At 38.9% G+C, this 23740-nt stretch overlaps 1 protein-coding gene across 2 annotated transcripts in view; it reads left to right on the forward strand.

Annotated features, from left to right (window-relative positions):
• The window catches only part of CFDP1 (craniofacial development protein 1), a 102008-nt gene that overhangs the window by 16015 nt on the left and 62253 nt on the right, over positions 1 to 23740 (forward strand). For both annotated transcript variants that reach the window (XM_074370427.1, XM_074370428.1), the window contains exon 5: positions 3763 to 3882. In XM_074370427.1, coding sequence (XP_074226528.1) covers positions 3763 to 3882 — 120 coding nt within the window. The remainder of the gene's footprint in view (positions 1 to 3762; positions 3883 to 23740) is intronic.

The raw sequence follows: 23740 nt of genomic DNA on the forward strand, positions 1-23740 counted from the left end.
TAAAATGCTATCAGTATAGAGTAACCTGATAATACTACTCTCTGTCATTTACCAAAATCCCTGAGAGAAATATTCCAGTTTATAGAACTTGTTTCCCAGTGAACATGAATAAGATTTTGACACTAAGAACTTAACAGAGGCATTCCCACAGCTTATATTTTCCCCATGTGTCCTTTCTGGTACTTATTGTATATCCTGTATTGTCGTGACTTGTTTTTACAGTTGGCTGTCCTGATGGACTGTGAGACCCATCAGGGCAGGACCATGTCATATCTTTTTATATGTCTGACACAGTGCCTGGATCTAGGTGCTTTGCAGAAAATGTTCTTAGGTTGCTGCTACAAAAGTTTTGTTAGTCCTTTGGTAAAACAAGTAAAAAATAAAACATGCTTTGTGTAAAGGCTTCTTCTACTTTCCCTATAATTTGGGCCACTTGATCTTTATCTTCTCTTATCACCAACATTCTGAAATTTCATAATGATGTGCCTTGGTGTGGATCTTTTAAAATTTGCTGGGTCACATATTCTGTGGAACATGTGTTTTGTAAAAACTCATCCTAGGAAATACCCTTTTTTATTGATAACTCCATATTTTCCCTTCTTTTGAAATTTCTGTTAGTCAAACTGATGCAGTAGTAATGCTCAACTAGGTTATCCTAGGATAACAGATAAACCCAGAAACTCAGTAGCATAACACATATTTATTTCTTATCCATGCAAAGTCCAGTACAGGCTGGGTAGCACTTCATCTCACAACTCAGCCATCTGGGACGCATGCTTCAAGATTGCTGTGGCAGGGGAAGAAGGAATAGATAATTTTTTATTTAATTTCCCTGTTTAGAGAATGAGACCCCATCCTTGCCTCTTGAGTCTGCAACTTCTGTGGTTTTCATTTCTCCAAAGAGTAGTGGGTTCTGCTGGGTTGGGTAGGGATCAGAAGCCTGTGGTGTGAGGTGGAGAAGGGGGTCTGGGACCTAGCTGCTCCTGATACAAACTTCAACTGGTTTCAGCCCTACGCCTCTCTTCCACTTTCAACCTTTCCTGGTGTGTCAATTTACTGAGCCTTTCTAGAATACTGCAATACATATTGGCTTGCTTATTGTTGGTCATTCCACATGGCTACCAGTTTGGGAGGTCAGAGGAAACAAAAACCTAATTCAGTTGTTACTTGTCTTTTTGCTTTCTACCTTCAAAGAATTTGATTGGCATCTCTCTCCTGTTATACCTTTTCTTGTCACCCTTGTATAGTTCTGCCTTTGTAAATTTATTTACCACTATTTAGCAGAGCTTTCACAGGGTTTGGAGAAGAAAGCATGTGTTCAAAACAACATTTCCGAGTGGAAGTTTCTACTTGTCCTTCATGAACCATCTCAGATCTGGTTCAGATTCTACTCAGGATAAGGAAGTCTGAAACAACTTTCTAGTCTAGTACTCTGTGACTCTGCATTAAGCCTCTGGTTTGGATGTGGGTTTACTTGGTTGTCTATATAGCTGTATAAGGAATCACCCCCAAATTTAGTCCCTTAAGACAGTTGTGTTTTATTGTAATTTCTCATAGTACTGGGGTGGCTGGGCTCAGCCAGACAGTTCTTGGGCAGAGCCTCTCATGTAGTTGTAGTTAATGGGTTTAGGGTCATCTTGAAGGTGTCCTTACTCCAATGTCTGGTGCCTAAGCTAGGGAGACTCAAACCCCTGGGAGCTGGAACAAGCTCCTTAGGCATTTCTGTCTATATAGTCTTCCCATGTGTTCTCTCCAGCATGGTGGCTTCAGGGCGGCCAGGCTTCTTCTGTGGTGACTTGGGGTTTCAGAGGTACATTCTCAAGAGAGAGAGCCTGCTGAAAGCTGTATTACCTTTTCCGAGTGAGCCTCAGAAGTCATGTGCCACTTCCACTTAACTGTGTGAGTTGTAGCAGCTGCAAAGGCCCACATAGTTTCAAGGCAGGTGACATACACTGTCTCTCTTACTGGGGTAGTGTCAGGTTCTGGAAGAGCTCGGGGGATGGAGAATTTGTGGCAACCATCTTTGGGAAATAGAGTTTACTGAAGAGTTCTCTCTAGCATTGCTACTTAATCTCTGGTTAGGAAAAAGTAACTTAACCCCTTAGATGTCAGTGTTCTCACGCATGAAGTGTAAATGTGTTAGCTGTTGCTGTAGAAATGCAACAGACCATCCCAAAACACAGAGCTATATACCATTAAGTGCTTATTTGTGAACATGTTTTTGGATATCTTGGGTTCAGCTAATCTAGGCTTGTCTCCAAGCTGCTTGTTGGGTTCAGATCTGCAGCATGTGTCTTTTAGCCATCTTGGAGCAGCAGCTCCTTGAGGCATATTCTTATGGCTAAAGGGAGGAACTCAGGGGCAAGTGAAACAGCACAAATACACTTGAAGCTTTTTTCCTGTCAAATCGGCTGAAGTCTCATTGACCACTGAAGTAAGTCCTGTATCCAGGCTCAGCACCAGTGGGTTGGGGGAGTATCTTTTTGGGCAACATGAAAGGAGTGACTGTTTGCCGAATGGTGGTTTTATCTTATCTAATCTGTCGTTTGTATTCTCCCTCTTGTTTTTGACTCTTGACTCTTATTACTGAGAGGTTTACTTAGGAGAGTAGAGGGGCACACAGATTAAGCCTATGGCATAGAACCAGATTTTGAGGGGCCTTGAATGTGAGGTTCAGCAGTTTGTATTTGATCCTCTGAGTAATACTGAGCTGTCACAAGATCTTGAGTAGGGGAGTAACAAGAGTTTTTGTTTGTTGTAAGTCGCCCTTCAATCTTGCCCACTGAAGATTCTTAATACAAAACTATCAAACTCTTATTTTGTGCCATTTGTGTGGGTGCCACAGTACTGATTGCAGGAGTGAGGTGGTTCTTTACAAGAAAATTTGGTTCTTGTCCCAAGAAACCTAGGAAGAAGGAGAGGAAAGATAGAGACTGATATTCCTGCATGAATGGGATTTATAGGATTGTCTGTCATTGTTGTGGGTGACCTAGTTGAACACTTGCAGTAACACAGAGACTATAATCTTGGACCCTCCTGCAGATAGATTGGAATTTAAACAAAATTCCTCAGATGTTCTTGTTGCATTAGCAAGCCCAGGCAAGCGTTAGGCATTTCCCTTCTTTATCTGAAATTTCAGGCACCCTTATTTGATCCTTTAGCACTCAGTTTTATTGAGGGCAGCTTTTCCAAATTTGAAATTGGACAGGATTCTTAATCGTGTAACTTTCTTTTACTTCTAAATTAGTGCCTGTTTAGCCACTTTTAAGGAATTTTGTTTTATCTTTGTGTTGTTTTAGGCATAGAATAGGAGCCTCTTCAGAGTCTTTCCAGTTGTTTATACCATTGCTTTTCTTCTTGAAATAATACCAGTGGTTTTCTCCCAAATACTCCATTTCTCCATTCCAACTTTTACTCGACCTTTAAGTGTGGGTGCTAGTCTGCCTGTGAGGTGCAGTGGGAGAGCCCTTTTCAGCCTTCACATCAGTGACTCACGCGGGCTATGATTCAGTAGTGACTATCGGAGTCTGTTTCATGCTGACGGACGGAGGGGATTTGAGAGACATCACTTTTACATATATGCTGTTGTTAATTTCTTAAATTAATAAGGAAAAATGTCTGTCTAGAACTGTGGTAGTAAACTTTCATCATAAAGCCTAGCAGCCAGAATTTGAAATCCCTTGTTGTGTATTCCCTTTTCTTAGATTTTGTTTCTCTCTTTTGATTCCTCTTGTAAATTTGGTGTCTCCCTCCTTGGCACAGGGTGACTAAGGAAGTGGATGCTACATCTAAAGAAGCCAAATCCTTCTTCAAGCAAAACGAGAAAGAAAAACCACAGACTAATGTCCCTGCAGCTCTGCCGTCGCTTCCTGCCGGGTCAGGGTGAGTGGTATTCTAGTCTCAGGCCCAGGTGCACCTGGCACATTGGAGAAGCTATTTTCAGTACAAGGATACATTTTGACTTTAGTTCTCCTGACTCCTTCCTAAGAGAAGGAATTATGCTGCTATTCTGCCTTTGCTGAAATATTTGCAAAATGGAAGATGCAAAGGGAAATTAGCCATAGGTTTCTTGTTTGATTCTGATAAAAGGCCTGATTTACAGTGTTGACCACAGAGCTGAACATGTAGTAGACTTTACATTTAAAAAATAATTTTTGAGTGAAAATATCAATAGTTCTTCAGAACTTGTAACACAGACTTGGACTGAGTACTCACTTTCACCCGCAAGGATCTCGTAGGAGTAGGAAAAGGTCAAAGCTGATTTACAAATAATTTTGCTAACACATTGTCAAGAACTTAGTTTTTCTCCCTTCCTATTTTCCATATTACTTGGGTTATTTTTAGCTGAAAGCTAGAATTCTTCCTTATTGAAGGAAATAAAAATTCCTTTCTTCTTAACCTACATGTAAAGCACCAGTAGGTACAAGGCACCAGGGCACTAGGCTACAGGGATGTGAACATGGGCCACAGCTACAGGTAACACTGATCACCCCCTGACTCCTGTGGAGGGGAGCTCTGTGTGCTTGAGGTGTTTGGGGTAGAACAAGTCACCTCTCGGTCTCACCTGACCCTTCAAAGGTCATTGCTTCTTCCTTCCTTCCCTAAACATACCTACGTTGTTATGAACAGTGAAGTTTTGTTTTGTTTAAAATTTTCTAAAAGGGACTCAGGGCTCAGTTCCTTGTCCATCCTCTCTATCTTCTTGATTAAAGTAATTTAAAGAGAAAAAAAATCAGTAGTTTTCCTATCAGACTGTGAGCTTTTCTAGGACAGGCCTTTCTCATCTTTGCAGCTCTGGCTCCAAACAATCCTGTGTATGCTCACCTAGGTTGCATTTGCCCAGAAGCAGACCCTAAGACAGAGGTTTGAGTTCAAGTCGATAATGTGGGAGGTGATTCCAGCCCCAGCAGGAAGGTGAGAGGGGTGGGATGGGAGCCAGTGCAGGCTGCATTTCCCAGCAGCTGCTGGTGGTGGTGACTGCTACTCAGTCCTGTTGAGGGACTTGGCAAGGCTCAGGAGGCTGGAATATTTATCCTCCAGTTCCCATGTGTGCTGTTTCAGCTACTTTCAGGGCCCTCAGTCTTCAGACTACGAGCTGCAGGCCCTTGTAGTAAGACGCTGCTCTCAGGGTGTGATGGGGGTGAGTGCAAGGATGTGTGGATGGGCCCAAGTCCACATCTGCTCCATATTTTTTGTCTGCTTCTTACTCCAAGTGTTTCTCTTGCACTGGAGCAGCTAGGTGGCAGAAGTCATGTAGGAGTTACACAGGAACCTAAGGAAGAAAAGAATTTGAGTGCTTGCTACCTCAGTGGAAATGATGTTAAAACACTGAGGAAGGCAGCTGTGAAAGAAACAGAGTAATGTGAACAGAATTCTTCAGACTAACCCTGTTAATACTGAAGGCCACTGCTTTTCAAGCTGTAGTTTACAGTTATCATTTGAAAGAAATGAGATAGAATTTTTAAAATACCATAGTATATCCGATGGTAAGAATAAATATTGTTTAATAATATTTGTATTTTAGTTATTGATGTGCTTATACAGGGTGACAAAACTATTTTTTGTGAGGGTTGAGATGAAAAAAAAATGAACATGTTTTTAGCCTTATAATCATTGTATTGTTTGGAAGGGATTCTCTTCAGAACAGTAACTTTCAAACTCTATTGATTGCCACTCATAATAAGAAATACATTTTACATTATGCTTTAGTATACCCATAAATACAGATGTGTAAAGAAGTGAGATAAAAATTCGCAGAAATAATACTTACCTTTACTAGGTATGGTGAACTATGACTTTCTCTTTTATTTACATTATTGTGTGTAGTATGTCATTTAAAAAAATGTTGACCCATTGAATTGATTTCACGATCTGTTATAACCTTAATTTGACAAATACTGCTCTAGATTACATGTAGAATTAGCCTTCCACAGGCTTGTGCTTAGATTACCAGACTTGTATCTGGTATTATTAAACAGTGTCTCTTACATTTATTGGAAGTGTTAGTGTAAAATTTACCTCTGAAGTAAGTACTAGAAAGACATAAAGGCAAAGTTTCTACTTTAGGTTTCTAGCATAGTTCGTTTCAACTAGCATAATTTTTTACCTCTAGCCTCCTTGGATATTTCTTCAAATAATCCCTATTGATGCTTAGAGATTCTATTTGGAAACCATGTGTTTCAGAGAATACTCTGTTACCATAGTTATGAAGATAACCGGAGGAGGGAGAAGCAGCACCTTAACCAGGTCACCTTGTTTATGTCACTAAGTCACTCATGGAAATCTCACTGTATTCTGTATTCATGCCTTCCATTCTTAGAACGAGCTAATAGCCTTTTGAGGATAAGGAATCTGCTGAGATGATATCTGTATTAGGGAGACCCAGCAGGAAACAGATGGCATCCTCAAATTCGGATACCTTGAGGAGAGTTTAATAACTGCAAAACCACATAGATGGAAATAGTAGGGTTTCCTGGGGCTAGTTATAATGAGGTTCCATTATCATCCCTAGACCTGAAGGGGCAAGGCAAGGAGCAGTTAATGGCAGTGAAGATGGGGAGGGCCTCCTAACAAGAGCTGAGACCTTCATTAACAGAAGCTGAGCCATCTAGGGGGAAGCAAGGGGAATAAATACCCAAATATTTCATTCCTCCCTCCATCCCATCTCTTGCCAGGGCACTACATTGGCCACTGAAGCTTGTGAAAGAAAAAATTATTCTGATGTTTGTTAAAATAGTAAGGAAGACTTACTCAGGATTATTGCAGTTGGTGTAAGACTGTCACAGTGGGGAGAGAAATCAGGCTCAACTCTGAATACAGCAAAGGCAGCTGGGGATTTATAGTCAAGGAGCAGAATTGGGAGTGGGGGGATGATCAGCAGATGGACCAACGCTAAGAGGAGACATCAAAGGTAGGCAGATTCTTGCTAAGCTGACCTAACAGGATTCTTGCTGAAGGCAGGCTGAGGACCTGTACATCAGAGTTGGGAAATATGGAGCTTGGTCAGATATTGAGAGTGATCACATGTCAAGGCTGGGTGATTCTGTTTAAACTGATTTAGCAGGATTCTTGCTAAAGCTGGGCTGTGCAAGCCCAGCAAGGACAGGGGCCAATATTGAGGCCTAGTTGAGAAGAGGTCTCAAAGGAGCCTGACCAAGGTTTGATCAAGAAGAGAGTCTTTCGTCCATGACAATATCTGGGGCAGAGAGCAGTGTGGAGAAGGACTCTGGAGGGGTCAACCAGTGAAATCTCTTTCAGGACATTAATGAACTGCTGACTCCTTTGTAAAGAGATAAAGTGAAATTTGATCGAAATTGTTTTCTTTGAAAGCTGTAATGGAACATAACAGATTACAAGGATATGTCTATCTGAGTAAGAGTCCTCACAGTTTGTACATGAAAATGGGGACACATTTAATTATGGTCCTCCAGGGTGGGCATGATCATTTTTCTGAGATTCATCTCAAAAAGCTTCCACAGTTGCAGTTGTGCTTGGGAATAGCCAAGGTTAAGAGGAATTCAGCTGATCTGGCGTGTCTAAGTGCACATATTGTATCAGTACACACATTAGTATCTGCTGCTGGCTGCACACGCATAGTGTGGAAAGTCTTTTCAGAAGAAGAATCTACAGGAATAATTAATTTATTAAAAGAAAATTACTTTAATGCAGTAAAATGTTTTTTTCCATAAACTTCTTTCATTTTTGGAGTTGCTTCAGTTTATAGAAATTGTCCAGGAGAAACACTTTATTTGTTTATTTTTCTTTTCTCTAAACAGATTTAAGCAATACAGGAAAACCAGAGCAGGAGAGTAAAACATCCTGTCCCACATCCTTTGCTAGCAAATAAGAATCATAGGAGCAAATGTTTGTAACTGTAAATGCATTTCCTCCACATGTTTAAAATAGCACACTGCTTTGGCTATAAAAAAGTTAAAGTTTATGCTTTGGGAATGGAGTAAACCAAACACCCAGTTTTCATTAGAGGCGGGAATGGGAGATGACAAGAAGCACTGTCCACGACTGGCAAAGGAGAGCACTGTGCTCAGCCTAGTGTGTCTGAATTCCCGTCATTCTGTTACTCTTAAGCTCTCATCCGCTTCCTCACCTCCACTCCCCTCCAATCCTCGCTGCCAGTACTGTTGACCACTTGAATCCAGCTTCTGCCAGTGTGTGTGGGTATCTGACTGGTACATTTCCTTGCTTTCAACCCAGCATTTATTACTTCATTACTTCATTCCAGCACTGGGCTGCCATTAGTCCCTTTAAAGTTTGTAATCCTAGACAGAGGCATTAACTTGTTTAATTAGGGCTTACTATTTAGTTGCCTCCTTATAGATTGGGAATGACCTAAAGCAATAAAACATAAGGGTGAAAAACATTATTTTCTCATGTAATTTTTGTCTTGTCTTCTTGGTATGTTGGGCAAAAAAATACTTTATTATTGAGTTTGAACATCCTGGGTGGTGTCAGTTTAGCAGTGTTTGCCCCAAAGATAGAATTTCTTCAGTGTCACACTGAAGACAGAAGACCTGGGCTAAAGACCTGAGAAGATAGTGGTGCCCAGCTTTGTGTGGTTTGTCAGTATTCAGCATGTTTGAGCAGTCAATCCCCAGAAACCTTTAATTTGTACAGCAGAATCTCTGTCTGGGTAGTTGATCTGATCTCTCCCAAGTTCCTCTGACATGACTTAACGTGACTTTGTCGGCTTTTAAGTTTCAATATATAGTCTTTTGATAGAGAGCACTGAGCATTTCATGTAAAGTAACAAAAATCAGACATAGCCACAATATTGGGTGGAAATGTCTCTAATTTTTGATTAGAATCTCTTGTTATGATGATCAGTCAGACCTCTTACCTATGTTGATTTATTTTTTAAGCCATTTTACCTTTAAGGGAGTTGCTTTCCCCTTCAGACGAGCATTTCAAAGCTAGATCTAATTATACTTCAGGTGTTTTGACTGACAAGGAAGAAGGGACCCCCAAATTATTCACAGAAAATACATTTTACATCAGTAGTAAAAAAAAATAAAAATCCAAGCTATCTCAAAAATCTGACTTCACCTCCTGGTTGGATACTCCTGTGAAATGTCTGATCAGGTGATATGTGCCCGTGTGCTTGTGAGTAGGTGTACATGTTGAGGTTACTAAATGCCTGAAAAGGGCTTTTCCAGGAAGAGGAGGATCAGCTTATTTCAAAAGAATAAATATCATGAGTAATGGCTGATTGGTAATTATTACAATAATTAAGATAATTAGAAGAAAGTGGGTATTCTAGTAGACGTGACCTGTGATATCTTTTGTATTGCCTTTAAGAGAACAAATGATATTCAATTTAATAATTTAAAATTGGATGTGCTTTTTTTCTCTTTGAAAATAACTTTATTAAGCTGTTTTTATTTACTCATCAGTTAAATTATATAGTTCATTGTTTTTTAGCATGTTCAGAGTTGTGCGTCACTCCCATCCAAAATATAGTCACTCTCCATTTGTATCCCCACTTCTCTCTCCGACCCCCCAGGAAACCAGTACTCTGTCTTCTGTGTCTAGATTTGCTTATTTGGAATTTCATATAAATGGAATCATACAATATTTGTCCTTTTGTATCTGGCTTCTTTGACTTAGCATAATGTTTTCAAGGTTCAGTCCTACATCTGTATATACTTCATTCCTTTTTGTGGCCAAATAATATTCCATCGTATGAATATACCACAACAGTAGGTCCTTGCTGTTTGTCTATTTTATATATAGTGATGTGTATCTAACAAATAATTCTTCTATATATATACATGTACAAGTTTTTGTGGGCACATGTGTTTTCATTTCACTTGGATATGCACCTGGGTGTGGAATTGCTGGGTTGTATGGTAACTTGGACAATCTCTTGAATAGGACAATAAGCCATAAGAGAAGAACCCAGGAATGTTATCATGGGATTCCTTCCACTGTGGTTTCTTTCAAAGCAAGTATAGTTCTCAATGCTCCTGCTATAGGGAAAAAGAGATGGGGGAAAACTGTAATGTCCAGTAACACTATAAAAAAAATGGCTAGAAAAAAAGATAAGGCAGTTTCCTTCTGTCATAATTAATTTTAGAAGTAAGGAGAGGGAATTAAGACTTTTGATTCATCCCCACATCCGGCTTTATGCTTTCTACTTAGTGAGATTTCCTGTTTGATGATAATTTGGGATTTTAGTTTAGTTAACTCAGGGCTGGCCCTGTCTTTATTTTATTACTATTTGTAAACAGATGTTCTTGACCTTCCCACTGACTTTTGAATTTAACTTTGTTATTCTTAGCGGATGTGGTGCCGCCAGTAGGAGGTGTTCAGAAACGTGCAGTAAGATTTTTTTGGTGTCACATGACTTGAGGAGACCACTGGTACTTAGTGGGTAGGGTTCGGGGATACTGAATATCCTGCAGTGCTTAGAACAGTTTGTCCAGAGAAGAAGTTTTTTTTCCAAAATGCCAGCAATGTCTCCTTTGAGATATGCTGGAGGCCTTCATTCAGTTTCCTTTCCTCCAGTTTCTGGTTTGAGACTCCACTCCAGGGTAGGCGTTCCCAAACTGATGGTTCATGGATCAGATCCATCCTTAGATGTTTTTATTTGGCCAGCATTTAAAAATCAGGAGAGTTGACATAAAAATCTGGATTACTGGCTTTTCTTCAGAAATGAGAAGTTGTGCCACTGCCCTCCTTCTTTCCATACAGCAGCAGTAAGCTGGAGCAGAGTAGATGTTTGTGCTTGTTCCTGCCCTTGCTCAGTTCTCCCTCATTTATGCTCCCTGCTTGGTTCCTGTAGTCATGTGTTTCTCACATGCTGGGATGCCATGTTTCTTTGTAATGACCAAGTCAGTTTCCTTTTGGAACCAGTTTGTTCTCTAGATTAAGTATAGACATACTGTCTTCTCAGACTGCAGGTTAATTCTATCTTTACCCTTTTTAAAAGAATATTTATTAATAATTTATGAAATTTAAGGCACAGTGCTAAATGTTTTACGTGCGTTTTTTTGTTCAATCCACATAAGCACTTTAAGAGAGAGATACTGACTTTGTGCACATTTCACAGTTAAGGAAACTGAGGCTCAGGGAGGTGCCCTTAACTTGTTGAGATTACGTAGTTAATGGATGGTGGATCTAGGATTCTAGTCCATATCTGTTTGGGACCGAAGCCTGGGCTCTCAGCCACGGTGCCTTATAACCACTCTTTCTTACCCTCCTAATTGACCTCTCTCTTCAGCTTTATAACTGAGGAAGGACTCTTTGAAAGCTATTATGTGTTTCTTATTTTTGAAGGAAGTGAGATGACTATTTCCTCCCATTAACCCCATTTGTAGCCTTTTCCCCGTTAACCATGGCTAGTCTGGGTTTCTGGTACTATATTTTAGTCTCATCCTTATCTCATGAGATTGGAGGAGCTAGTACATTAAAAAAAAAAAAGAAAGTTACAGTTGTGTTTGTACATTGATAATCTGTCAACAGTCAACAGTGAAGCTGTGGACAAGATGTGATCAACTGGGCACTATTGGCTGTTGCCATTTCTGTCTGGTAATAGACTGCTACTGAAGTCTGAATTCTATGCTGTAGAGTGTTGGCCAGGGGAACCAGGTAGGAAATATCCTTGCCTCGCTTGTTTTAAGGTCATGTCTTCTAGCTGTTTGTTTCAGGATAGAACTAGCTAGAAATAGCTTTTAAGACGATGTTCCAAGGAGCTGGTGATGACAGTGGAAATGACTGAGTCTAGTACTGCTCTGACCTTACTACTTATCAGCTCCAAAATGATGCTTTGTGTTGGAGTGAGAAAGCTGTTTAACAGACTTTCACCTTTATATTCTTTCAGCGGATCCTTTTACTGTGCTTTATTTGGTTTTAACTTACTCTTAACTTGTTTTTTAAATATGTCTGTGCAGGTGTTGCAGGTAGAGTCAGTGGGTTTGAAATTGGAATAAAATAATTCTTCAAAGATTTTCCCATGAATAGTTGGAATATTTTGAATTTATTAAAGGTGATCTCATTGCATTCACATTCTTGATTCAAAGAGATTGTTCCAGGCCAAGCTAGTAACTGGAAGAATTACGAGTGGAGAGAATAGTGATTCTCCCCACCTTTCTTTTGGAGAATATTTGGCATTTGGATCAAGCAATGTGAGCATCTAAATGAGATCCCAAACACTGAAAAGCTTTCAAAGCAAGAACATTTTTCATTTGTGGTCACCAGGATGGGATTGAATATCTACAGTAAATACTGTGAATCTAGGAAATGTCCCTTTTGGTTTTCAAGGTTGCCCAGAGTTGAACGAATTCTAGTGTTCTTAGAAAACACAGAGCAGCCTTCTTTCTTCTTTTGCCCTTACCCTTAAAGTATCAACAAGTTTCAAAATTCTATGAGTTTAAGAGCCAGTTGCCTGTATGTATTATAAACTTTTCAATTTTTATTTTGCTGTATTCCTATACCTTTGGTTGTGCCAAATTTCTCTTGGTGTGAAATGAGTCAGGAAAGTGCTTAGGGTGCTTCTTGGGAGTGTAGGGAAGAATAGAAAGACAGTTGAAGTTATGACGTTCATAAAGTTTACTCAGTATGATAATAGGAAATTGAATTGGAAACAAGGATATGGAGGTATTCACTTAAGGAGAGAATTGTGATGCTCTAGAAATGAAGTAGAAATATTTTGGTTATAACACTGATTTATATTTATTGATTTAATTGCTTCGTGTACTTTTAATGTACACTAGAGGGCAGAATCCCCCTGAAAAGATAACTTGTCTTTGGCAGGATCCCAGGAACATGAAGCATTCCTAAGATTTGGTATGTGAATGCTGTATATTTTTCTCTGCCCAATTAGATTAGTCTTTTGCTGTGAGATTTCTATGTATTTCTACATTTTAATTTTATTAGCATTTGTTTTGTTTTCAGCTTCACCATTGTGCTTAGAAAGTGAAAGTTGATTTTTCTTCTCTCATTTTTTTCCTTGAGATGCAAAAGCTTTTATTGTTGTTTTTAAAATTTCAAATAAGAACGTAAAAATGACCTGTAGTCCCACTACTTAAATTTTTTCAGAAGAAGGAAGTGAAATTTCCTTGCTACTGCCTGTTCCTTCATTTCTAGCCCCAGAGGCTAATAGGTTTAGTTGGTTATCAGTTAATGTGCTGATCTTCCCTATGCTGTGCTAATATACTGTAGTCATATATACATTAAAACAGAAATGGACTCACTCTTTCTCTGTTAATCTGTAACTTGCAGTTTTACTTAACAGTCTATTTTGGGTATCTTTCCAGATCCAATATAAACATCTACCTCTTGTTTACCTATATATTCCATGTGTGAATATTCTGTAATTTGAGTAACCACTCCCTTATTGGTGAACATTTAATTTTCCAAATTTTACAGTTATTAATAATTCTGTAATTATCCTTGCACATTTCTTTTTATGTTCTCATGCTGTTATTTTTGGAGGACAGATTCTTAGAATTAGGATTGCTGGGTCATTGATTGTGTACACCTTACATCCTAATAGATGCTGCCAAATAGGTGATACCAATTTGTACTCTCTCCAGTGTTATATGAGAGGGCCCATTTCTGCACACCATCACTGTAGTATTCAGGAGTTTCTCCACAGTCTTGTTAACTGTGAATCTTTGTAATTTGCTGGTTTGCATTGTGGCTTAAAATTTCTCCTCCTTTGAAAACCTTTGCAAAAAATAGACCTTTTTTTCAAGAATTAAACTAGTGCTAAAGTTTCGTGTGTTTGTCAAATGTTAGCGAAAGAATAAATTGAAGTTTGGGTATTACCTATAGATAGTCTCCATATTGTATCAAATCATCAAAGTTAATTCTCAGTCAGTTGAGAGTTCAGGTAAAAATCAGAGTTTTGTAAACACTGAGAGAAATTGTGAGCCAATTTAGAGACTGTATGTTATAGATCCTTTAAAATGCTATGTGCTACTTCTCTTTATGTCCTTAATGTTGGAAGTTACTATTCCCTAATATTTTAACATCACTGAAGAATGTCATTTGTCCTAAGCATAAGCAGTCAGTGATTCTCATGTTCTGATCATATTCTGATACAGACATCTTGCTACTGTTTGATGAAAAGTTACAGTTCTGTAGAAAAATGCATATTTGATGAATATTTTAATTTGAATTGGCAGATTTTTCTTATGGGAGGGGCTGAGCAGTTGTGTTCTAATTATTTTGGTCAGGGATTGAAAGTCAGGTGATGTGAAGTCCACCACTTACTATATTCAGTTACTAGCCCTGGATTCTTGCCAAAACCCTGTTACTCAAGGGAACCTAGGATAAATTTGAGCTGAAATAATTTACAATCTCTAACCTAGCTAATATTTCTATATCATTGAGAAAGTGGAAGATTCTGAACAAACATTAAACTTTAAAAACAGTAATTCTGGATGCTTATGACTATAACAAAATGTCACAGCCTTTTGATTGTTAGCCTTTCCTTGAATTTGAAATGTTTACAATTTTGATAGCTTTTTTGAGAATGAGCAGGAAAAACCCACACTTTGCACAGACTTCCGTTTTAAACTGGGATCCTTTAGCCCCAGCTGCATGCAAGATGGTGAGCTATAATATAGGAGGTAGGACCCAAAAGAGAAGAGTTTTTCCTACAGTCAGAGTGTGACATGACTTATTTGGACCAGAAGTGAGAATTAGAAAGATCCAAAGGATCCCATGTATAAAACACTCTTGATCTTGGGATCTTGTCTAGTGTAACTAGCTTCAAAGAAAACATTTGAGAAACTTTCCTTTAGAGCAGTAACCACAAGCATCATGTTTGCTTCCTAGCCGTGTTTCTCTGTGTGCTGTGGGTTAACTAAATCCAAGTGTTTGATACGATTTCAGAAAGTCATTCCAATTTAGCTTACTTTACCAGTCTGGACCTCAGTTTCTTAGTCTTGATGTGGTGAAGCCAGCTTTCATAAAACTTGGATCAGCCATGTGTTTTACAGTATCATACAAGAATGAGTCAGGCAGAATTTTAGCTGTGTGAAGGTTTAGATTATGAAGTATCTGTCTTTATGAAATTGGAGTTATACTTTTTATAAACTCCTTTGAAATGGGACTCTGGTTAGCACCATAATGAAAGCAAAGGATCAGTGCTTCCCAGATATAGTAGGGAAAGTTCGTAATAAACCCTTTTACTTTGTTTACGTTTTATCAATCACTGAGGAAATTGGTTGGCAATGGAAAATGGAACACAACTCTTTTCTCCCAAAGTGGCATGTTGCCTAATTGTGATACATATCTCAGGGCACCTCTCCTGATAATACTGCTGCCTCTAAGCTTTTACTGCCACCTTTTCTGTGTTTGTTTAGGGTTTTCTCAAGATTCACAGGCCCCTTCTCTTTATGCATTTAATAATATCATTCATCTACTCCAGAGGCTTTAACCGTCTCTTCTGTGTCGGTGGTTCTCTGTCCTTCCAGTACTGCCTTTCTCATGAGCTCCAGACCTGTGTTCTCACTGCTTGCTGGAAGTTTATTCTGACTCCCCTTGGCACATGCTGGTCTGACAATTCATTTTGTCTAAATTCTTCCATTTTACAGTGCTGAAAAAACAGCCTGTGAAGTTAAGTAGCTTGTCAGAGAGAGAGCTTGGACTAAGGCTTCTTTCTTATCCAGTGTTCTTATCTGCTGGGTCAAACTGCCTGTCTGTCTCTGGAGAAAAAAATATACCACCACTATTCCCTGAATCACTCAGTCTCTACCTCAGTACCATCTTAGTTCTTCCTTTTCTTTTCCCTCCCCCTTCCCAACTGCCCGATCCATTAAGTCATTTTAATTCTGCCTTCAAAATGTCTTGTAAATATTCGTTTATAGTCTTTCCCTCCTCATCCCCCTCTTCTCTTTATATTTCATCTTCATTCCCATTGCCTTTTTTCTGGGTCTTTCTTTCTGAAGCATCTGCTATGTAATTGGAATATTTTCTGAAGTCTTTTGAAAAGCTTGGACTATTATAATTGTTTCCTAAATTCACTTAAAGAGTGCAGTCCCTCTTCCTATTTCCACCCTGTATGCCACTGCTGGGATAAGAGATTTTTGGCAGAGATTCAGTTCAGATTGTATCACTTGCTCAAAAATTTGATCCTTGTTGCCTACTATTAAGTTCAAATTCTTTAGCCTAATATTGGTGAATACCATACTTTAGTCCCACCCAGCCACACTTTTTTGTTACTCTATTTGACAGCCAGAAAGAAGTCCTTCCCTTTGACCCATGTTTTCCTCCCTCAGCTTTATTCAAACTATCCCCACTACCACCCCCAGTTGCCCTCATCTCTCCCCATCTGTGAGAATCCTGCCCATTTTCCAAGCCCAGCTCTGCCTTCCCACACTCTTCCCTGACACATACCCTCTCTCTTTGTACTCCAAGTGTTCCACTAATGGCCCTTTAACTATTTGACCATGAAGTATAGTTATTTTATTCTTTCTTATTCATGCCCTACAAAGAATAAAGACTTTTTTAAGATCTTTAAAAAATTTTTTTAAGAAAAGAATTAGTATTTTTTAATTGAAATATAGTCAGTTTACAATGTTGTGTTAATTTCTGGTTGACTTTGGATTTCTGCAATTTAAATACAATGTGGATGGTATGGATTTAGTTTTGTTTCTTAAATCTGAGGAATCATGACATTTGAAAGTTCTGAAGATTCCTCAGGCATTCTCTCTTTGAATATTGCCTATTTACATTCTGTTAACCTCCTCCAGTTTCATGTCAGATCTTCTCATGTGTCCTTCATATCACTTCAGTTCTGTTCAGTTCTCTTTGGTATTTTCCATCTCATTATTTCTCTGAATTGCCTCCTGGCTATTTCCTATGTTCAAGTTCTGTACTTTTTCTTCAGCTGTGTCTCATCTATTTAAACTTATACATTGAGTTTCATTGCAGTGACTGAGTTTTTTATTTTTAGGAGTTTTACTTGATTTGTTTTCAAATCTCCTTGTTCTGTTTCCATAGGATCTCATTCATCTGGTTTTGAGGTGTTCTTTTATATTCATAATCATTTTAAGTATACTTCCTTTATAGTCTCTTGTCTGGTGGTTCTTTTTGCAGAAGTTCTTGGAATTCTAAAGCTGTCTTTATTATAGTTGTTGTTTCTCTTACAGTGGGTATTTTTCATTTTGTGTTTAGTATTTTTTTTTACTGATCTTTAATGAGATTTTGTCTGTGTGGTGATCGCAAATGGCCTAGTGAAGTTGTATTTCTCAAAACTGGAGATGAATTTGCTTCTTCTAGATGCCCTGGCTTGGGCTAATTTTTATGTTAATTTTTTTTCTTCGAAGTCCCTGGAACATTCAGTTTTTATAATTGGATTACTTGTGAACCCCAAATCCATGTGATTGCAGGCCCAGAGTTCCAGTTCTCAGGAGACACTTTTTCCTTCCCTCCTCCTACAGCCCAAGCAGAGAGAAGCCTTCTTGTCTGCTCCTTGGGCTGTTAGGTGAATTTTTCCCAGTTTGTCCTTTTCCTGAGGACATGTAGTTTCTACTTTATTTGAGGTTTTAGTTCTAGTTTTCCCCCTTTATAAGTCCAAGACCAGTCCTATTACCTTGTGGGTAACAAAACCCAGGCGGAAAGTTATTGAAACTTCTTCCCCGCCCCACTAACCCTGCTGTAGCCACTATTTCAGCTCACGTGCTATCACTGTGGTTTTCAGTTCCTTCTTTGATCCTGGCCCCGGGGTTTTCCCTTTCTTTCTTGTGGGTTTAGCCATACATTTAAAGTAATTTTTGGTATGTTTTATCTAGCATTTCTGGGTCTTTATCTGGAAAATGTTTAGGTTATATTAAACATTCATCTTGCCTGAACTGGAAGTTCACTGTTAGTTCTTTAAGGGCAGATACCCTATATTGCTTTTTTTTGTCATTGTTTCCCTGCAACTAGTACAGATTTAAAGTGACTCCAGAGAAACATCTCTGACCAATCTGAGCGTAGGAAGGAATACCCAGTACCCTTTTCTTTCATATCAGATGTGAACTGCTACTTCTTCTATTCAATACCTATTGATTTTTACGATTAAAATACCATGTATCTTAAATATCTGTTTTTCTTCTCTCTTTTGAGCTGTTTACATTGTTTCCTTTGTTAGTTTTCCCCATTCTGTTCAGAAACAAAATATCTGGGAATATTTTTTGATAAGATCTCTAAGATATCCATGAATTTTCTTATGTGAAATTTCTTATGTGAATATTTCATATCCGTATCAGTCTTTTTGTAACCCTCCCTTTCAGCTCCATCTTAACGTCTGTTTTGAAAATCTTCACCCCCCTATTATTGTGGACCTTCTTTTTGTCTGTCTGTTGTCTGACCTCCTCAGAGATCTTCAAGAAACATCATAAATGCCACCCTTCATAGGAGGAGCTGAATATTCAAAACCCTTGATTTCCCAGCCTCCTTTGTAGCTAGTTTTCAGTCAGGAAGCTTGGTTTCATGAATCAGACTCGTGCCCAGGATTTTGAGTCTAGGACTAGTGAGACAGAGATAGGGAACTCCAGAAATCTCCCTGGGCCCACTTGGGGGTGCCAGTTGCAGCGTGTGGATGGTATTCATGACAGCAACATCTTCATCAGTCTGGGTCTGCAGTGTGATTTGGGGACATTTGTTTCTGGCCTTTTTTTTTTTTAATCAATTTTTTGGTATTATTTAATTATTTGATTTTGGTGGGGTGGGGTAATTAGATTTATTTTTTTAGAGGAGATACTGGGGATTGAACCCCAGGACCTTGTGCATGCTAAGTATGAGCTCTATCACTTGAGCTATACCCTCCCCCAGTTTCTGACCTTTGAACCTGTTTCTTGAATCCTCCTGGATTTTGATGAGTAACTCAATACTTTTTTATTCTTTGATTAAACTTCTTATTTTGAGAGATTGTAGATGCCCATGTAGTATAAAATAACATAGTTTTCTTGAATCCTTGACCCAGCTTCCAACCCTGTGGTAATATCTTAACAATATCACAAACAGAATGATGATATTGATGAAGTCAAGACAGAGAATATTTCCAGTCCACTAGGACCATGTTGCTTTTATAACTACACTCACTTTTTTCCAACTCCCAAGGGTCTAGCAGCCACTAATCTGTTCCCTATTTCTATAATTTTGTCATTTGAAGAATGTTATGTAAATAAAAGCATACAGTACATAACCTTTAAGAATGGCTTTTTTCACTCTGCCGATTAATTCAGGTCATGGTGTGTATCAGTAGTTCATTCCTTTGTATTGCTGACTAGTATTCTGTGGTGTGGATGTGTCACATTTCATTTTACTGTTCATTCATTGAAGGGCATCTGTGTTGTTTCCAGTTTCCGGCTGTTGCAAATAAAGTGTTAGAAATATTCGTGTACAGGTTTTTGTGTGAACATTAAGTGTGCTATTTTTGTGTGAACATTTTGGTTGAGCTCGTTTTCTGTTGCTGCTATGACAAATTACCACAAGTATAGCTGCTTACATAGCATAAATTTATTGTCAACAGTTTTGACACCAGAAGTCCAACACGGGCTCACTGTGCTAAAATCAAAGCAGGTCTAAGTTCCTGATGATTGTAGGACTATGGTCCTCATTTTGTTGCTTTCAGCTATGGAGCATTCCCAGCCTCTAGAGACTATCTACATCCTTGGGTCATGGCCCCCTTCTGTTTTCAGAGCCAGCAACAACTGGTTGATTCCCTCTCAGCCTTGTTTGGTACAATCAGTGAACCAACATGAACGCATTATTATCAACCAAAGTCCATAGTTTACATTAGGGTTCACTCTTGATGTTGTACATTCTATGGGTTTTGACAAATGCATAATGACATGTAGCCATTCCTATAGTATCATACAGAATAATTTCATTGCCCTAAAAATCCCTTGTGCTCCATCTATTCATTCCTCCCTTTCACCCACTCCCCAAACCCCTGGAAACTACAGTCTTTTTATAGTTTCTGTAGCTGTGCCTTTTCCAGAATGTCATTTGGTTGGAATCATACAGTTTATAGCCTTTTCAGACTGGCTTCTTTCATTTAATAATATGTCTTTTAAGTTTCTTCCATGTCTTTCATGGCTTGATAGATTTTTTTTTTTACTGCACATATATTTTTTAATTTACGTATATGTACTGTTCATTGTTTCTAAGAATGTATACAGCTTTAGCTTTTTAAACTGACATAGTTACCAAAGGAATAAAGCCAAGCACAAAATAAGAATTAACTCAAAAAGATACATACACCTTGCTATAAACAGCAACATTATTTATAATTGCCAAGATATGGAAGCATCCTAAGTGCATATCAATAGTTGAATAGATGATGGAGATACAGTATAAATATATGTGTGTGTAATGGAATACAGCTCACCCATAAAAAAGAAGGCTATTTTGCCTTTTGTGGCCCTTCACTTTTTTTTCTTTTCACTTCAAAAACCAGAATTTTATAACCAGCAGAGACATTTCCATTACATCAAAACCAACAAAATACCTAGAAATAAACTTAACCAAGGAGGTTACCTATACTCTGGAAACTGAAATGACACAAAGAAATGGAAAGATTTCTTGTGCTCTTGGATTGGAAGAATCAGCATTATCAAAATGGCCACACTACCCAAAGCAATCCACAGATCCAACGCAACCCCCATCAAAGTACTTGCAACATTCCTCACAAAACTAGAACAAACAATTCTAAAATTTATAAGGAACCACAAAAAGACCCCAAACAGCCAAAACAATCTTTTGTAGGTCTCTCTTTTTTTTCCCTCTTTCTTCTCATTGTTCTCTTTTCTTACGATTTGATGACTAGAGAAGGTCCTTTAACATTTGTTGTAAAGCTGGTTTGGTGGTGCTGAAATCTTTTAGCTTTTGTTTATCTGTAAAGCTTTTGATTCTCCATCAAGTCTGAACTAGAACCTTGCTGGATAGAGTATTCTTGGTTGTAAATTTCCCCCTTGCATCATTTTAAGTATATTGTGCCACTCCCTTCTGGCTTGTAGAGTTTCTGCTGAAAAATCAGTTGATAACCTTTATGGGAGTTCCCTTGTATGTTATTCGTTGCTTTTCTCTTGCTAATTTTAATATTTTCTCCTTATCCTTAATTGTTGTCAGTTTGATAACTATGTGCCTTGGTGTGTTCCTCTTTGGGTTGATTCTGTGTGGTACTCTCTGCACTTCCAGGACTTGGGTGACTGTTTTCTTTCCTGAGTTGGGAAAGTTTTCGGTTATTATCTCTCCCCAAATTTTCTCAGGTCCATTCTCTCTCCTCTTTCTGGGACCCCTGTAATGTGAATATTAGAGCGCTTCATGTTGTCCCAGAGTTCTCTTAAACTATCCTCATTCCTTTTTATTTTTTTCTTTTTTACGTTCTGAATTAGTGATTTCCACTAATCTGTCTTCTAGCTCACTGATCTGTTCTTCTGCCTCATTTAGTCTATTCTTGGTTCCTTCTAGTGTATTGTTCATTTCAGTGATTTTATTCTTCACCTCTGTCTGAGTATTCTTTATATTTTCCAACTCTTTACTAAAATCTTTACGCTGTGCATCTATATTCCTCTTGAGTTCTCTGAACATCTTGGCCATCACTACTTTAAACTCTTTCTCAGATTGCCTATCTGTTCATCACTTATTTCTTCTTCTGGAAATTTATCTTGTACCTTGGCCTGGGAGATATTCCTTTGCCGCCTCATATCATCTATCTTTCTGTGTGTTTGTGGATTCCTTCCACAAGCTTTGGGATTATTGTTTTCTTATTTCTAGTATCTGCCCCTGGTGGATGGGGCTGGACTAGAGGCTTATGCAGGTTTCCTGGCAGGAGAAGCCAGTGCCTGCCCACTGCTGGGTGAAGCTTGGTCCTGGACCTCTGGTGGGTAGGGCTATGTCTAGAGGCCTCTGTGGTTTAGGAAGTCTGATGATGGGTATGGCTGTGTTCCTACCCTGTATGTTTGGCCTGAGGCTTCCCTACAGGCTGTTGAGTGGGGCTAGGTCTTACTGCTAATGATCCAATCAAGATGTCAGCCTCCAGGAAAGCTCCTGTAGATGAACACTCCTGGAATGTCTGCTATGAGCTTTTATGTCCCCTAAGTGAGCTGCAGCCCTCCCCCACATCCTCAGGAGACACTCCAAATCCAGCAGGCAGGTCTGGCCCAGGTTCCTATGAAATCACTACCTCTGTCCTTGGACCTCGTGCACCTGAGTTTCCATGTACGCTTCTCAAGCGAACAGTCTCTGTTTCCCCCAGTACCCTGAGGCTCCCAGAGCCAAGCCCTCCCTGGCCTTCAAAACCAGATATCCTGGGGTCTCCTTCCCTTCCCAATGCCAGGACCCAAGCTGGGGAGCCTGACGTGGGGCTTAGAGCTCTCACTCCTGTGGGAGGGCCTCTGTGACTTAAATCTTCAGCTTGTGGGTTGCCAACCCAGGGGATATGGGGCCCAATTATATCGTGAACATGCCCCTCCTACCATCTTGCTGTGGTTCCCTCTTTATGTTTCCAGTTGCAGAAGATCTTTTTTGCTAGGTTCCAGTCTTCTTTTGATGGCTGTTCAGCATTCAGTTGTGGTTTCACTGTAGTCGTGAGGAGAGGCAAGCTCTTGGTCCTACCGCTCTGCCATCTTGATCAGAACCTAGTATTTTTAATTTTGATTGCCTCATGTTCATTGCTCGTATATAGAAATATAATTGATTTTTGTGCATTTATCTTATATCCTGTAGCCTAGCTGAACTCACATCTTCTAGGATTTTCTTTAATAGACACCTTGGGGTTTCCTACATAGTTTATCATTACTGCAAATAGGGGCAGTTTTTATCCCTTTTTTATCTGTATGCTTTTCTCCTTGCCTTGCCTTATTGCTCTGGCTCAAACTTAGAGCACTATGTTGAATAAGAGCAATGAGAGCAGACATCCTTGCTTTGCTCCCAGTCTTACAGAGAAACATTCAGTCTTTGACTTGAACATATAAGGTTAGCTGAAGGCTTTTTATAGATCATTTTAATCAAGTTGAGTAAGTACCTGTCTCTTCCTAATTTTCAGAGTTTTTATCATAAATGAGTATTAAATTTTTGTCAAGTGCGTTTTCTGTATAGATTGACACAGTCCTGCGATTTGTTTTCCTTTAGCCTATTAATATAATGGATTATGTCGATTAATTTTTTTTATTGAGCCTTGTTGAGATGTAATTCACATACCATACAGTTCACACAAAGTGTACACATAGTAGTTTTTAGTGTAGTCACAGAGTTTTGCAAATATCACCATGACTAATTTGAGACAGTTTTCATCTCCCCCTAAAGAAATCCTGTACCTATTAGCTGTCACTCTCCATTTCCTCCCATCCCCCCACCCCTATTCTTCCCACTCCCATCCTAGGCAGCCACCAGTCTGTTTCCTCTACTATGGATATGCATATTCTGAACATTCCATACAAATGGAATATGTAATGCATAGTCCTTTGTGTCTGGCTTCTTTCACTTAGCATATTGTTTTCAAGGTTCATTCATATTGTAGCATATTTCAGTATTTCATTTCTTTTTATTGCCTTATAACAGTCCATTGTATGGATATCCATTCATCAGTTGATGGACATTTGATTTGTTTCCACTTTTTAGCTGTTATGAATAATGCTAAAAACATTTGTGTACAAGTTTTGCTGTGGACATGTGTTTTCATTTCTCTTGAGTGGAAGGGGATGAAATTGCTTGATCATATGGTAACTGTGTTTAACTGAGGAACTGCCAGACTGTTTTCCACAGCAGCTGTACTGTTTTACAT

Source organism: Camelus bactrianus, chromosome 9 (genome assembly GCF_048773025.1).
Source record: "Camelus bactrianus isolate YW-2024 breed Bactrian camel chromosome 9, ASM4877302v1, whole genome shotgun sequence".
NCBI lineage: Eukaryota > Metazoa > Chordata > Mammalia > Artiodactyla > Camelidae > Camelus > Camelus bactrianus.